Source organism: Oncorhynchus mykiss, chromosome 20 (assembly GCF_057628025.1).
Source record: "Oncorhynchus mykiss isolate SJ-2025 chromosome 20, ASM5762802v1, whole genome shotgun sequence".
Classification (NCBI taxonomy): Eukaryota; Metazoa; Chordata; class Actinopteri; order Salmoniformes; family Salmonidae; genus Oncorhynchus; species Oncorhynchus mykiss.
Genome location: NC_143041.1, coordinates 49,472,594 through 49,485,773, shown reverse-complemented (window position 1 = coordinate 49,485,773; position 13,180 = coordinate 49,472,594). Strand labels below are relative to the sequence as shown.

General features: G+C 47.4%; 1 protein-coding gene across 1 annotated transcript in view; it reads right to left on the bottom strand.

Annotated features, from left to right (window-relative positions):
* LOC110499568 (isthmin-1) overlaps positions 1-12,030 on the bottom strand; it is a 30,510-nt gene extending 18,480 nt beyond the window's left edge. The window contains exon 1 of the mRNA XM_036956437.2: positions 10,502-12,030. Coding sequence (XP_036812332.2) covers positions 10,502-10,642 — 141 coding nt within the window. The 5' untranslated portion in view covers positions 10,643-12,030. The remainder of the gene's footprint in view (positions 1-10,501) is intronic.
* Positions 12,031-13,180: the final 1,150 nt, after the last annotated feature.

Genomic DNA, 13,180 nt, shown 5'->3' with positions numbered 1-13,180 from the left:
ACCAGTACAGAGTCAATGTGGAGGCTATATACAGGGTATTACGGTACAGAGTCAATGTGGAGGCTATATACAGGGGGTACCAGTACAGAGTCAATGTGGAGGCTATATACAGGGTATTACGGTACAGAGTCAATGTGGAGGCTATATACAGGGTATTACGGTACAGAGTCAATGTGGAGGCTATATACAGGGTATTACGGTACAGAGTCAATGTGGAGGCTATATACAGGGTATTACGGTACAGAGTCAATGTGGAGGCTATATACAGGGTATTACAGTACAGAGTCAATGTGGAGGCTATATACAGGGTATTACAGTACAGAGTCAGTGTGGAGGCTATATACAGGGGGTACCGGTACAGAGTCAATGTGGAGGCTATATACAGGGTGTGACGGTACAGAGTCAATGTGGAGGCTATATACAGGGAGGTACCGGTACCGAGTCAATGTGGAGGCTATATACAGGGGGGTACCAGTACAGAGTCAATGTGGAGGCTATATACAGGGGGTACCGGTACAGAGTCAATGTGGAGGCTATATACAGGGGGTACCGGTACTGAGTCAGTGTGGAGGCTATATACAGGGGGCACCGGTACTGAGTCAGTGTGGAGGCTATATACAGGGGGGTACCAGTACAGAGTCAATGTGGAGGCTATATACAGGGGGGTACCAGTACAGAGTCAGTGTGGAGGCTATATACAGGGGGTACCGGTACAGAGTCAATGTGGAGGCTATATACAGGGGGGTACCAGTACAGAGTCAATGTGGAGACTATATACAGGGGGGTACCAGTACAGAGTCAATGTGGAGGCTATATACAGGGGGTACCGGTACAGAGTCAATGTGGAGGCTATATACAGGGGGTACCGGTACTGAGTCAGTGTGGAGGCTATATACAGGGGGCACCGGTACTGAGTCAGTGTGGAGGCTATATACAGGGGGGTACCAGTACAGAGTCAATGTGGAGGCTATATACAGGGGGGTACCAGTACAGAGTCAGTGTGGAGGCTATATACAGGGGGTACCGGTACAGAGTCAATGTGGAGGCTATATACAGGGGGGTACCAGTACAGAGTCAATGTGGAGACTATATACAGGGGGGTACCAGTACAGAGTCAATGTGGAGGCTATATACAGGGGGTACCGGTACAGAGTCAATGTGGAGGCTATATACAGGGGGTACCGGTACTGAGTCAGTGTGGAGGCTATATACAGGGGGCACCGGTACTGAGTCAGTGTGGAGGCTATATACAGGGGGGTACCAGTACAGAGTCGGTGTGGAGGCTATATACAGGGGGGTACCAGTACAGAGTCGGTGTGGAGGCTATATACAGGGGGTACCGGTACTGAGTCAGTGTGGAGGCTATATACAGGGGGCACCGGTACTGAGTCAGTGTGGAGGCTATATACAGGGGGGTACCAGTACAGAGTCGGTGTGGAGGCTATATACAGGGGGCACCGGTACCGAGTCAATGTGGAGACTATATACAGGGGGCACCGGTACTGAGTCAGTGTGGAGACTATATACAGGGGGCACCGGTACTGAGTCAGTGTGGAGACTATATACAGGGGGGTACCAGTACAGAGTCAGTGTGGAGGCTATATACAGGGGGGTACCAGTACAGAGTCGGTGTGGAGGCTATATACAGGGGGGTACCAGTACAGAGTCGGTGTGGAGGCTATATACAGGGGGGTACCAGTACAGAGTCGGTGTGGAGGCTATATACAGGGGGGTACCAGTACAGAGTCGGTGTGGAGGCTATATACAGGGGGGTACCAGTACAGAGTCGGTGTGGAGGCTATATACAGGGGGTACCGGTACTGAGTCAGTGTGGAGGCTATATACAGGGGGCACCGGTACTGAGTCAGTGTGGAGGCTATATACAGGGGGGTACCAGTACAGAGTCGGTGTGGAGGCTATATACAGGGGGCACCGGTACCGAGTCAATGTGGAGACTATATACAGGGGGCACCGGTACTGAGTCAGTGTGGAGACTATATACAGGGGGCACCGGTACTGAGTCAGTGTGGAGGTTATATACAGGGGGTACCAGTACAGAGTCGGTGTGGAGGCTATATACAGGGGGCACCGGTACCGAGTCAATGTGGAGACTATATACAGGGGGCACCGGTACTGAGTCAGTGTGGAGACTATATACAGGGGGCACCGGTACTGAGTCAGTGTGGAGACTATGTACAGGGGGCACCGGTACTGAGTCAATGTGGAGACTATATACAGGGGGCACCGGTACTGAGTCAGTGTGGAGACTATGTACAGGGGGCACCGGTACTGAGTCAATGAGGAGACTATATACAGGGGGCACCGGTACTGAGTCAGTGTGGAGACTATATACAGGGGGCACCAGTACTGAGTCAGTGTGGAGGCTATATACAGGGGGGTACCAGTACAGAGTCAATATGGAGGCTATATACAGGGGGGTACCAGTACAGAGTCAATGTGGAGGCTATATACAGGGGGTACCGGTACTGAGTCAGTGTGGAGGCTATATACAGGGGGCACCGGTACTGAGTCAGTGTGGAGGCTATATACAGGGGGGTACCAGTACAGAGTCGGTGTGGAGGCTATATACAGGGGGCACCGGTACCGAGTCAATGTGGAGACTATATACAGGGGGCACCGGTACTGAGTCAGTGTGGAGACTATATACAGGGGGCACCGGTACTGAGTCAGTGTGGAGGTTATATACAGGGGGTACCAGTACAGAGTCGGTGTGGAGGCTATATACAGGGGGCACCGGTACCGAGTCAATGTGGAGACTATATACAGGGGGCACCGGTACTGAGTCAGTGTGGAGACTATATACAGGGGGCACCGGTACTGAGTCAGTGTGGAGACTATGTACAGGGGGCACCGGTACTGAGTCAATGTGGAGACTATATACAGGGGGCACCGGTACTGAGTCAGTGTGGAGACTATGTACAGGGGGCACCGGTACTGAGTCAATGAGGAGACTATATACAGGGGGCACCGGTACTGAGTCAGTGTGGAGACTATATACAGGGGGCACCAGTACTGAGTCAGTGTGGAGGCTATATACAGGGGGGTACCAGTACAGAGTCAATATGGAGGCTATATACAGGGGGGTACCAGTACAGAGTCAATGTGGAGGCTATATACAGGGGGTACCGGTACTGAGTCAGTGTGGAGGCTATATACAGGGGGCACCGGTACTGAGTCAGTGTGGAGGCTATATACAGGGGGGTACCAGTACAGAGTCGGTGTGGAGGCTATATACAGGGGGCACCGGTACCGAGTCAATGTGGAGACTATATACAGGGGGCACCGGTACTGAGTCAGTGTGGAGACTATATACAGGGGGCACCGGTACTGAGTCAGTGTGGAGGTTATATACAGGGGGTACCAGTACAGAGTCGGTGTGGAGGCTATATACAGGGGGCACCGGTACCGAGTCAATGTGGAGACTATATACAGGGGGCACCGGTACTGAGTCAGTGTGGAGACTATATACAGGGGGCACCGGTACTGAGTCAGTGTGGAGACTATGTACAGGGGGCACCGGTACTGAGTCAATGTGGAGACTATATACAGGGGGCACCGGTACTGAGTCAGTGTGGAGACTATGTACAGGGGGCACCGGTACTGAGTCAATGAGGAGACTATATACAGGGGGCACCGGTACTGAGTCAGTGTGGAGACTATATACAGGGGGCACCAGTACTGAGTCAGTGTGGAGGCTATATACAGGGGGCACCGGTACTGAGTCAGTGTGGAGGCTATATACAGGGGGCACCGGTACTGAGTCAGTGTGGAGGCTATATACAGGGGGCACCGGTACTGAGTCGGTGTGGAGGCTATATACAGGGGGCACCGGTACTGAGTCAGTGTGGAGGCTATATACAGGGGGCACCGGTACCGAGTCAATGTGGAGACTATATACAGGGGGCACCGGTACTGAGTCAGTGTGGAGACTATATACAGGGGGCACCGGTACTGAGTCAGTGTGGAGACTATGTACAGGGGGCACCGGTACTGAGTCAATGTGGAGACTATATACAGGGGGCACCGGTACTGAGTCAGTGTGGAGACTATGTACAGGGGGCACCGGTACTGAGTCAATGAGGAGACTATATACAGGGGGCACCGGTACTGAGTCAGTGTGGAGACTATATACAGGGGGCACCAGTACTGAGTCAGTGTGGAGGCTATATACAGGGGGCACCGGTACTGAGTCAGTGTGGAGGCTATATACAGGGGGCACCGGTACTGAGTCAGTGTGGAGGCTATATACAGGGGGCACCGGTACTGAGTCGGTGTGGAGGCTATATACAGGGGGCACCGGTACTGAGTCAGTGTGGAGGCTATATACAGGGGGCACCGGTACCGAGTCAATGTGGAGACTATATACAGGGGGCACCAGTACTGAGTCGGTGTGGAGGCTATATACAGGGGGCACCGGTACTGAGTCAATGTGGAGACTATATACAGGGGGCACCGGTACCGAGTCAATGTGGAGACTATATACAGGGGGCACCGGTACTGAGTCAGTGTGGAGACTATATACAGGGGGCACCAGTACTGAGTCAATGTGGAGGCTATATACAGGGGGCACCAGTACTGAGTCGGTGTGGAGGCTATATACAGGGGGCACCGGTACTGAGTCAATGTGGAGACTATATACAGGGGGCACCAGTACTGAGTCAGTGTGGAGGCTATATACAGGGGGCACCGGTACTGAGTCAGTGTGGAGGCTATATACAGGGGGCACCGGTACTGAGTCAGTGTGGAGGCTATATACAGGGGGCACCGGTACTGAGTCGGTGTGGAGGCTATATACAGGGGGCACCGGTACTGAGTCAGTGTGGAGGCTATATACAGGGGGCACCGGTACCGAGTCAATGTGGAGACTATATACAGGGGGCACCGGTACTGAGTCAGTGTGGAGACTATATACAGGGGGCACCAGTACTGAGTCAATGTGGAGGCTATATACAGGGGGCACCAGTACTGAGTCGGTGTGGAGGCTATATACAGGGGGCACCGGTACTGAGTCAGTGTGGAGGCTATATACAGGGGGCACCGGTACCGAGTCAATGTGGAGACTATATACAGGGGGCACCGGTACTGAGTCAGTGTGGAGACTATATACAGGGGGCACCGGTACTGAGTCAGTGTGGAGACTATATACAGGGGGCACCGGTACTGAGTCAGTGTGGAGACTATGTACAGGGGGCACCGGTACTGAGTCAGTGTGGAGGCTATATACAGGGGGCACCGGTACCGAGTCGGTGTGGAGGCTATATACAGGGGGCACCGGTACCGAGTCGGTGTGCGGGGGTACAGATTAGTAGAGGTAATCTGTACATGTAGGTGGGGGGGAAGTGACTGTGCATACTGTGCTAGGACATAATCATTGTGTCCTAGGATTATGAGAGCAAATATTACACTTTTTACTACTTTAATACACAAGTGAATTTGGCCCAATACTCTTGGTCCCCTAAAATGGGGGAGCTGTGTACAAAAAGTGCTGTAATTTCTAAATGGTTCACCCAATATGGATAGAAATACCCTCAAATGAAAGCTGACAGTCTGCAATTTAACCTTACAGTACATTACATTATATAATTTCCAATCCAAAGTGCTGAAATACAGAGCCAAAACAACAAGAAATATGTCACTGTCGCCAATACTTTTAGAGCTGACTGTATTTATTTAGGACAATCAGTTTAACCTTCCTTAAACCAACAGAGAGAAGCATATCTCTTATTCTCAGTTGTCCTGTAATTTCTGTGCCTGTTTGATGGATGGGGGTCAGTCTGTACCTCTACACCTGGCCCCCCACAGAGACCAGGGCCTGTATGAAGTGTCTCAGAGTAGAAGTTATGATCTAAGATCATTTCTGACATTTAGATCAGAATGAATAAGGTTATATTTTACAGATCCTCTGAAGCGCTTTGTGGATACGGGCCCTGGCCTCCCCCTTTAGATCTATCTTTACCTCTGTACCCACTATAGAGGACCACTTAGCTACATCAGATTGATCCCCCTCCCCAAGCTAGGCCACCTCTTTACTCACAAGACATCAGCTAAAGCCCACAGAGCCAGTACCTGTGACAGGGCTATTCCCAATCGGTTCTCTATCCTAGTCCTGTCCTGAGTTATTTAATGGTTGTACAGTCGTCTCAAATAAAACTGTGAAGGACCTCGGCGTTACTCTGGACCCTGATCTCTCTTTTGAAGAACATATCAAGACCATTTCAAGGACAGCTTTTTTCCATCTACGTAACATTGCAAAAATCAGAAACTTTCTGTCCAAAAATGATGCAGAAAAATTAATCCATGCTTTTGTCACTTCTAGGTTAGACTACTGCAATGCTCTACTTTCCGGCTACCCGGATAAAGCACTAAATAAACTTCAGTTAGTGCTACATACGGCTGCTAGAATCCTGACTAGAACCAAAAAATTTGATCATATTACTCCAGTGCTAGCCTCTCTACACTGGCTTCCTGTAAAGCAAGGGCTGATTTCAAGGTTTTACTGCTAACCTACAAAGCATTACATGGGCTTGCTCCTACCTATCTCTCTGATTTGGTCCTGCCGTACATACCTACACGTACGCTACGGTCACAAGACGCAGGCTTCCTAATTGTCCCTAGAATTTCTAAGCAAACAGCTGGAGGCAGGGCTTTCTCCTATAGAGCTCCATTTTTATGGAACGGTCTGCCTACCCATGTCAGAGACGCAAACTCGGTCTCAACCTTTAAGTCTCTACTGAAGACTCATCTCTTCAGTGGGTCATATGATTGAGTGTAGTCTGGCCCAGGAGTGGGAGGGTGAACGGAAAGGCTCTGGAGCAACGAACCGCCCTTGCTGTCTCTGCCTGGCCGGTTCCCCTCTTTCCACTGGGATTCTCTGCCTCTAACCCTATTACAGGGGCTGAGTCACTGGCTTACTGGGGCTCTCTCATGCCGTCCCTGGAGGGGGTGCGTCACCTGAGTGGGTTGAGTCACTGATGTGGTCATCCTGTCTGGGTTGCCCCCCCCCCCCCCCCCTTGGGTTGTGCCGTGGCGGAGGTCTTTGTGGGCTATACTCAGCCTTGTCTCAGGATGGTAAGTTGGTGGTTGAAGATATCCCTTTAGTGGTGTGGGGGCTGTGCTTTGGCAAAGTGGGTGGGGTTATATCCTTCCTGTTTGGCCCTGTCCGGGGGTGTTCTCGGATGGGGCCACAGTGTCTCCTGACCCCTCCTGTCTCAGCCTCCAGTATTTATGCTGCAGTAGTTTATGTGTCGGGGGGCTAGGGTCAGTTTGTTATATCTGGAGTACTTCTCCTGTCCTATTCGGTGTCCTGTGTGAATCTAAGTGTGCGTTCTCTAATTCTCTCCTTCTCTCTCTCGGAGGACCTGAGCCCTAGGACCATGCCCCAGGACTACCTGACATGATAACTCCTTGCTGTCACCAGTCCACCTGGCCGTGCTGCTGCTCCAGTTTCAACTGTTCTGCCTTATTATTATTCGACCATGCTGGTCATTTATGAACATTTGAACATCTTGGCCATGTTCTGTTATAATCTCCACCCGGCACAGACAGAAGAGGACTGGCCACCCCACATAGCCTGGTTCCTCTCTAGGTTTCTTCCTAGGTTTTGGCCTTTCTAGGGAGTTTTTCCTAGCCACCGTGCTTCTACACCTGCATTGCTTGCTGTTTGGGGTTTTAGGCTGGGTTTCTGTACAGCACTTTGAGATATTAGCTGATGTACGAAGGGCTATATAAATAAATTTGATTTGATTTGATTTATTTCATTGATCTTTGATGGTTTCATTTCTGTCTAAAATACTATAGCCCTGCTCTGTCCACACTAATTAGAGTTGGTGGTTTCTACTAGAAGTGGATCTGGTACACTCCACAGAGCAGGGCTTTACAGAAGAGTGGCCAGAAAAAAAGCTATTGCTTAAAGAAAAAATAAGCAAACACATTTGATGTTCGCCACAAAGCATGTGGGAGACTCCCCAAACATATGGACGAAGGTACTCTGGTCAGATGAGTCTAAAATTGAGCTTTTTGGCCATCAAGGAAAATGTCTGGCGTAAACCCAACACCTCTCATCACCCTGAGAACACTATCCCACAGAGAAGCATCATGCTGTGGGGATGTTTTTCATCGTCAGGGACTGGGAAACTGGTCAGAATTGAAGGAATGATGGATGGCGCTAAATACAGGGAAATTCTTGAGGGAAAGATTGCATGTCCTCATGTGCAGAAAAATTTTAATCAATAAAAGAGTGATCAAATTAAGACCCTACATCTGTACTAATATGGTATTTTCAAAGATATTTATATACAGTACCAGTCAAAAGTTTGGACACACCATATGGAATTATGTAGTAACCAAAAAAAAAGTGTTAATCAAATCAAAATATATTTGATATTTGAGATTCATCAAAGTAGCTGCCCTCTGTCCTGTGCACTGTGGCTATTTTAGATGTGCAGCTCGAACCATAGAACTAGAATGACTGATTTTAGAATGTATATAATTCTAATTCTAGAACAGGGTCAGGTCCATTGGTGGATATCAGTTCAAGTGATTCTGATGATGGGGAGTCCTAAATATGTCTACGGTAAGGGTCAGCCTGAACAAACAGACACATTTCCAGTCATCAAAACGGGAATAAATGAGATGGATTTGAGTTCAAATGGGGAGACAAAAAGAGAGGTTATATTTTGCCTGTAAAGCTGCAGTATAACAGTGGTTTTAAAGTAAAGGCAGCAACAGTGCGGTGTAAAAGTGTGGGAGAGAGATAGCTTTCCAACAGAAGGGCTCCAACTATAAATAGTAAAGTATTAACTAGAAATGTCATGTGAAACCAGAAAGCCAATCAGAGCAGGCTACAGGCCACACCATTGGGATGTGGTGGGAAGGGTGGGTACCTCCAGCGCTGACCTGACCTCTCTCCCCATCCCCAAGTAGGAGGCTAGGGTGACTGTGATGACAAGAGTAGTGCCTGCAGCTAGGGCATGGAATCCCCATGGAACCCCCAACTATGATGAAGGTGAGTGGACTATGACCATGTGACCCCTCTCTCCATCTTCCATTTCACCTCTTACTACCAGCCTCTCCTAGGGGAGACTATTGTGTGTGTGTGTGTGTGTGTGCGTGTACACCATTTCACCTCCTACTCCCGGCCTCTCCCAGGGGACTGAGGCTCTATGAATGGACTGATAGACTGGTCTCTTTATACTGTATATCAGGGGTACTCAAGTGCTATTTGAGAAGGTCTGGTCCCACACATTTCCTAGGTGGCAGGAGATCTGGATGGATAATGTAATTTACCACTGTCGTAACAAACTCCCACCTCGCAACCCATGCGACCCCAAACTGTTCAAACGCCTCGTCGGCAGAGAGAAAATCGAACCGTTTTCAAATATAATTTCCCGCAATTCTGCGCATTCTTCCTTGTCTTATGTGTGTTTTTGTGATACCAGAGGTCGAAGCTGTAAACTAGCAAGCTGCGTGAAGGCCAGCATATGAGGAATGACGACAGAAAACTGTATGCAGCCCAACCAAGTTAAAAAAATATATATAGATATACGGTACCAATCAAAAGTTTTAGAACACCTACTCATTCAAGTGTTTCTTTATTTTTTACTATTTTCTACATTGTAGAATAAGAGTGAATGTAACGATTCTCGTTGGTGGAAGGAGAGGAGGACCAAAATGCAGCATGGCAAGTGTTCGTCATATTTCAATTGAAAAACTAAACACTACACGAAATAACAACGAAGAGAAAACGAAATAGTTCTGCCAGGTGAACAGACACAACATAAATTAAACACCCACAACCAAAATGGGGAAAACAGGCTGCCTAAGTATGATTCTCAGAGACAACGAACGACACCTGCCTCTGATTGAGAACCATACTAGGCCAAACACATAGAAATATAACATAGAACAAATAACCTAGACTACCCACCCCAACTCACGCCCTGACCAACCTAACACAAAGACATAAAAAAGGAACTAAGGTCAGAACGTGACAGTGAAGACATCACTATGAAATAACACATACTATTCTGCAATGTAGAAAATAGTAAAAATAAAGAAAAACCCTTGAATGAGTAGGTTTTCTAAAACTTTTGACTGGTACTGTACAGATATTATTTTGGGACCCGTGGTCCGTTTTGACACCGTTCTGGGTCTGTATCCGATCAGCCAGTTGAGTTTAGGGGCTGTAGATCATAAACCCCAAACCTCAATGACCCTCTGGGAATGTGTTCATCCATAATATATCATGTCTGTTATCCAACTCTGTGGTCATTTAAATAGACCCTTTGCACTTCCCATTTCAGACCCAATGTGTAACAGAAGCCTTTCTGGAAAGGACTGTGGATCCCATAGAATACAAGTTACAGGCTTATTCCCCATTTTGATATTGAGTCCTAACCCCAAACTCAATAGCCTAAAGAGTCCCTGCAATGTATACTGCACTGCAGGTTCCGACAGAATATAATAATTCAATAGCACTCACCTCTGCAATCACTGTATACTGCTGATCCTGGCTCAAAGTTAAATTCCCTTGATTCAGCGGGCTGCTCCTTAACACCGTAATATGTAAGGTAAGAAGTAGAAGTCCTAAAAGCAACAACAGTTCTGCCGCAAATCGAACCATCTTTTTCACCCGACCCGTCTTGGGTCCCTGCGGTGTGACAGGGGGTCCTCCGCCAACTCCTCCCGCTCCAGACACTCCAAGCTCCGGATCCGCTGCGGGCGAGGAGTCACAACACCACTTCGGAGCCACTTCGAGGTTCAGAAGTACACTTTTAATGGGAAAGGGGGGTAGGACGTAATACAATAAAATCTGTCTAAAGTTTGTGTTTGGGATCAGGTTAGGTTGATTTAGTTTACTTTTAATTACATCAGACCAGCCTCGGTGGAGAGCGTTCTTCAAATGTGCCAAAAAGTGAGTCCGGATTCGCTGTGTAAAAAGGATAACGTTAAACCAAAGTTAAAGGTCCATTCAGCAAGGTTCCCTGTGGTATCCCCTTGAACTATGCTGCTTCTATGTTGGCATGGATCTCCAAAGTTAATTATCCAAATGCTGCCAGGGCGACTGAATAACACTACCCATGAGAAAAGTATTTAAATAACAGCGGGACAATTTTCTTGCGCAAAATTTAGCATGTTATAGAAATGTAGGCTATTGCTTGTTGCACTCCAGGTGCAGTCCTCTCCACGATCAAGAAACGTGCAGCCCAGTTCCAGGCCCGTGTTTCCCCCCACTGCATTCTCCACTGTTTACACGAATACTTTGGCTCAGCTTCAGAATCAAACCTCGTTCCCCTTCTCTCTCATCTGTGGTATGCAGCACTCCTTGGTTTTGATGCTTTGGACACAAATGATCCCTTATGCATTACATAGGCTATCCTCTATCCAAAAAGTGTCATTTTGAATTTGCGTAGAGAGTGAACTTGCTGGTGTGGCTACCTTTCGCACACCATCCAATCGCCAAGAAGTGGATCCCCCCCAAAATAATAATTTCTAGTTTGAATAGTTGTCCTTTTCAACCACGAACATCATCCGTCCATTAGTGGCGAATATAGGCGTGGTGGTGGTAATTCTGGGCTGAGTTCTGCGCAGCATAAAACCAGCAGCTATCCAATCCAAGCTCCAAGTGCGTCCCGTTCCTCACCGTGTCCAAATGGTGTAAACCAAACCGCAGTCAATCCACACTCCTATGGGCATGCTATACAGGCTGTTTTCTGTCGCAGCGCGCTGCCAGTGATTTTTAATACGCCCCTCTGCTGGTTTGCTGTCAGCTCCCCCTCCCCCTTTCTCTCCCTTCAGCGCCCGATACGGGTCATGTCAAATTGACGTCGAACGTATATATATTGTATTTTATCTAACCCGAACTATTTTCCTAACCTTAAGTTAATTCTCCTAACCTGTTACGTTAATTATCTCAACCTGTTACGTAATTCTCTCAATGTACTGGATATATTCTAACCTGCTACGAAAAATCACTTCTGACATTTAGTTCACCCCTTCTCGTCAAAACCCTGTGACGCGGGAGGGATAGTGGCAAGTCAAATCACCATGGCTCTACATCACAATCAAGTCACAGGCCACCTACTCTGTAGGGTAGGTATTTGCACATGTGCCCGATGTTATTACAGGAACTGGACATATCGACTTCAAACATGAATATATTTCAAATTAACATTATACTTTTAAGCACTTTGTTTATTGCCCTCTTCAAAGGACCTGGTCACTGATCACCCAGTGACATCTCCTTCTGTTCCCAATAGTACAGTTCCCTAAAACAAATGGAAACTTTAAAGGGTGACTGCACTTCCTGATTTACCCTTGTTTTTCCATTAATGCTCATTAAGAAATGCTAGCTGCCATGACTGAATGCAAACAACCATTGTCTTGGGGGTGTGGTTTGATGTGGGTGTGTCTTTGCCATTCAATAACGACAAATAAGGCCATTAGTGAGTACAGCGATATTAGCTAAGCTAGCTTTGCTATAGAGAGTTTTGAAGTTGAGGACTTCTCAAAATGGTCAGCTAATTCAGTTCTATGTGTAGGCTAAAGCTTACCGTATGCTTCCCAGCATATATTATGGCAACATTTTCCGAAGTTCGTTTTGGTCTTTGGCAGGTTTTTTTTCCGGCTGTTTGTGCACACAAAACATTTTCTAGCGGTAAGTCAATTTTTTTGTAGCTGAAGTCTACACCCCTTCGTCGGTGATTGGTTAATAGTACTACTGTTAGTAGGAGTGGGAACATTAAGTGTTTGTTGTCATCGAACAAGAGATGACTAGTTTTCATGCAGAATTTTTCACTTGAGAAATACTGCACCAAACAGCTTATCTAGATTTAAAATTGCGCGACTAAGACCTTGGAAAAAACATCATTACAGATGTCTTCAAAAAGAACGGAGAACCAAGGCATCCAAGACACAGCCATTTTTTCCAGCCTAAGAGAGGAGTCACAAAAAGCAGAAATTGAGATAAAATTAATCACTAACCTTTGATGATCTTCATCAGATGACACTCATAGGACTTCATGTTACATAATACATGTATGTTTTGTTTGATAAAGTTCATATTTATATACAAAAATCTGAGTGTACATTGGCGAGTTATGTTCAGTAGTTCCAAAACATCCAGTGATTTTTCAGAGAGCCTCATCAATTTACAGAAATA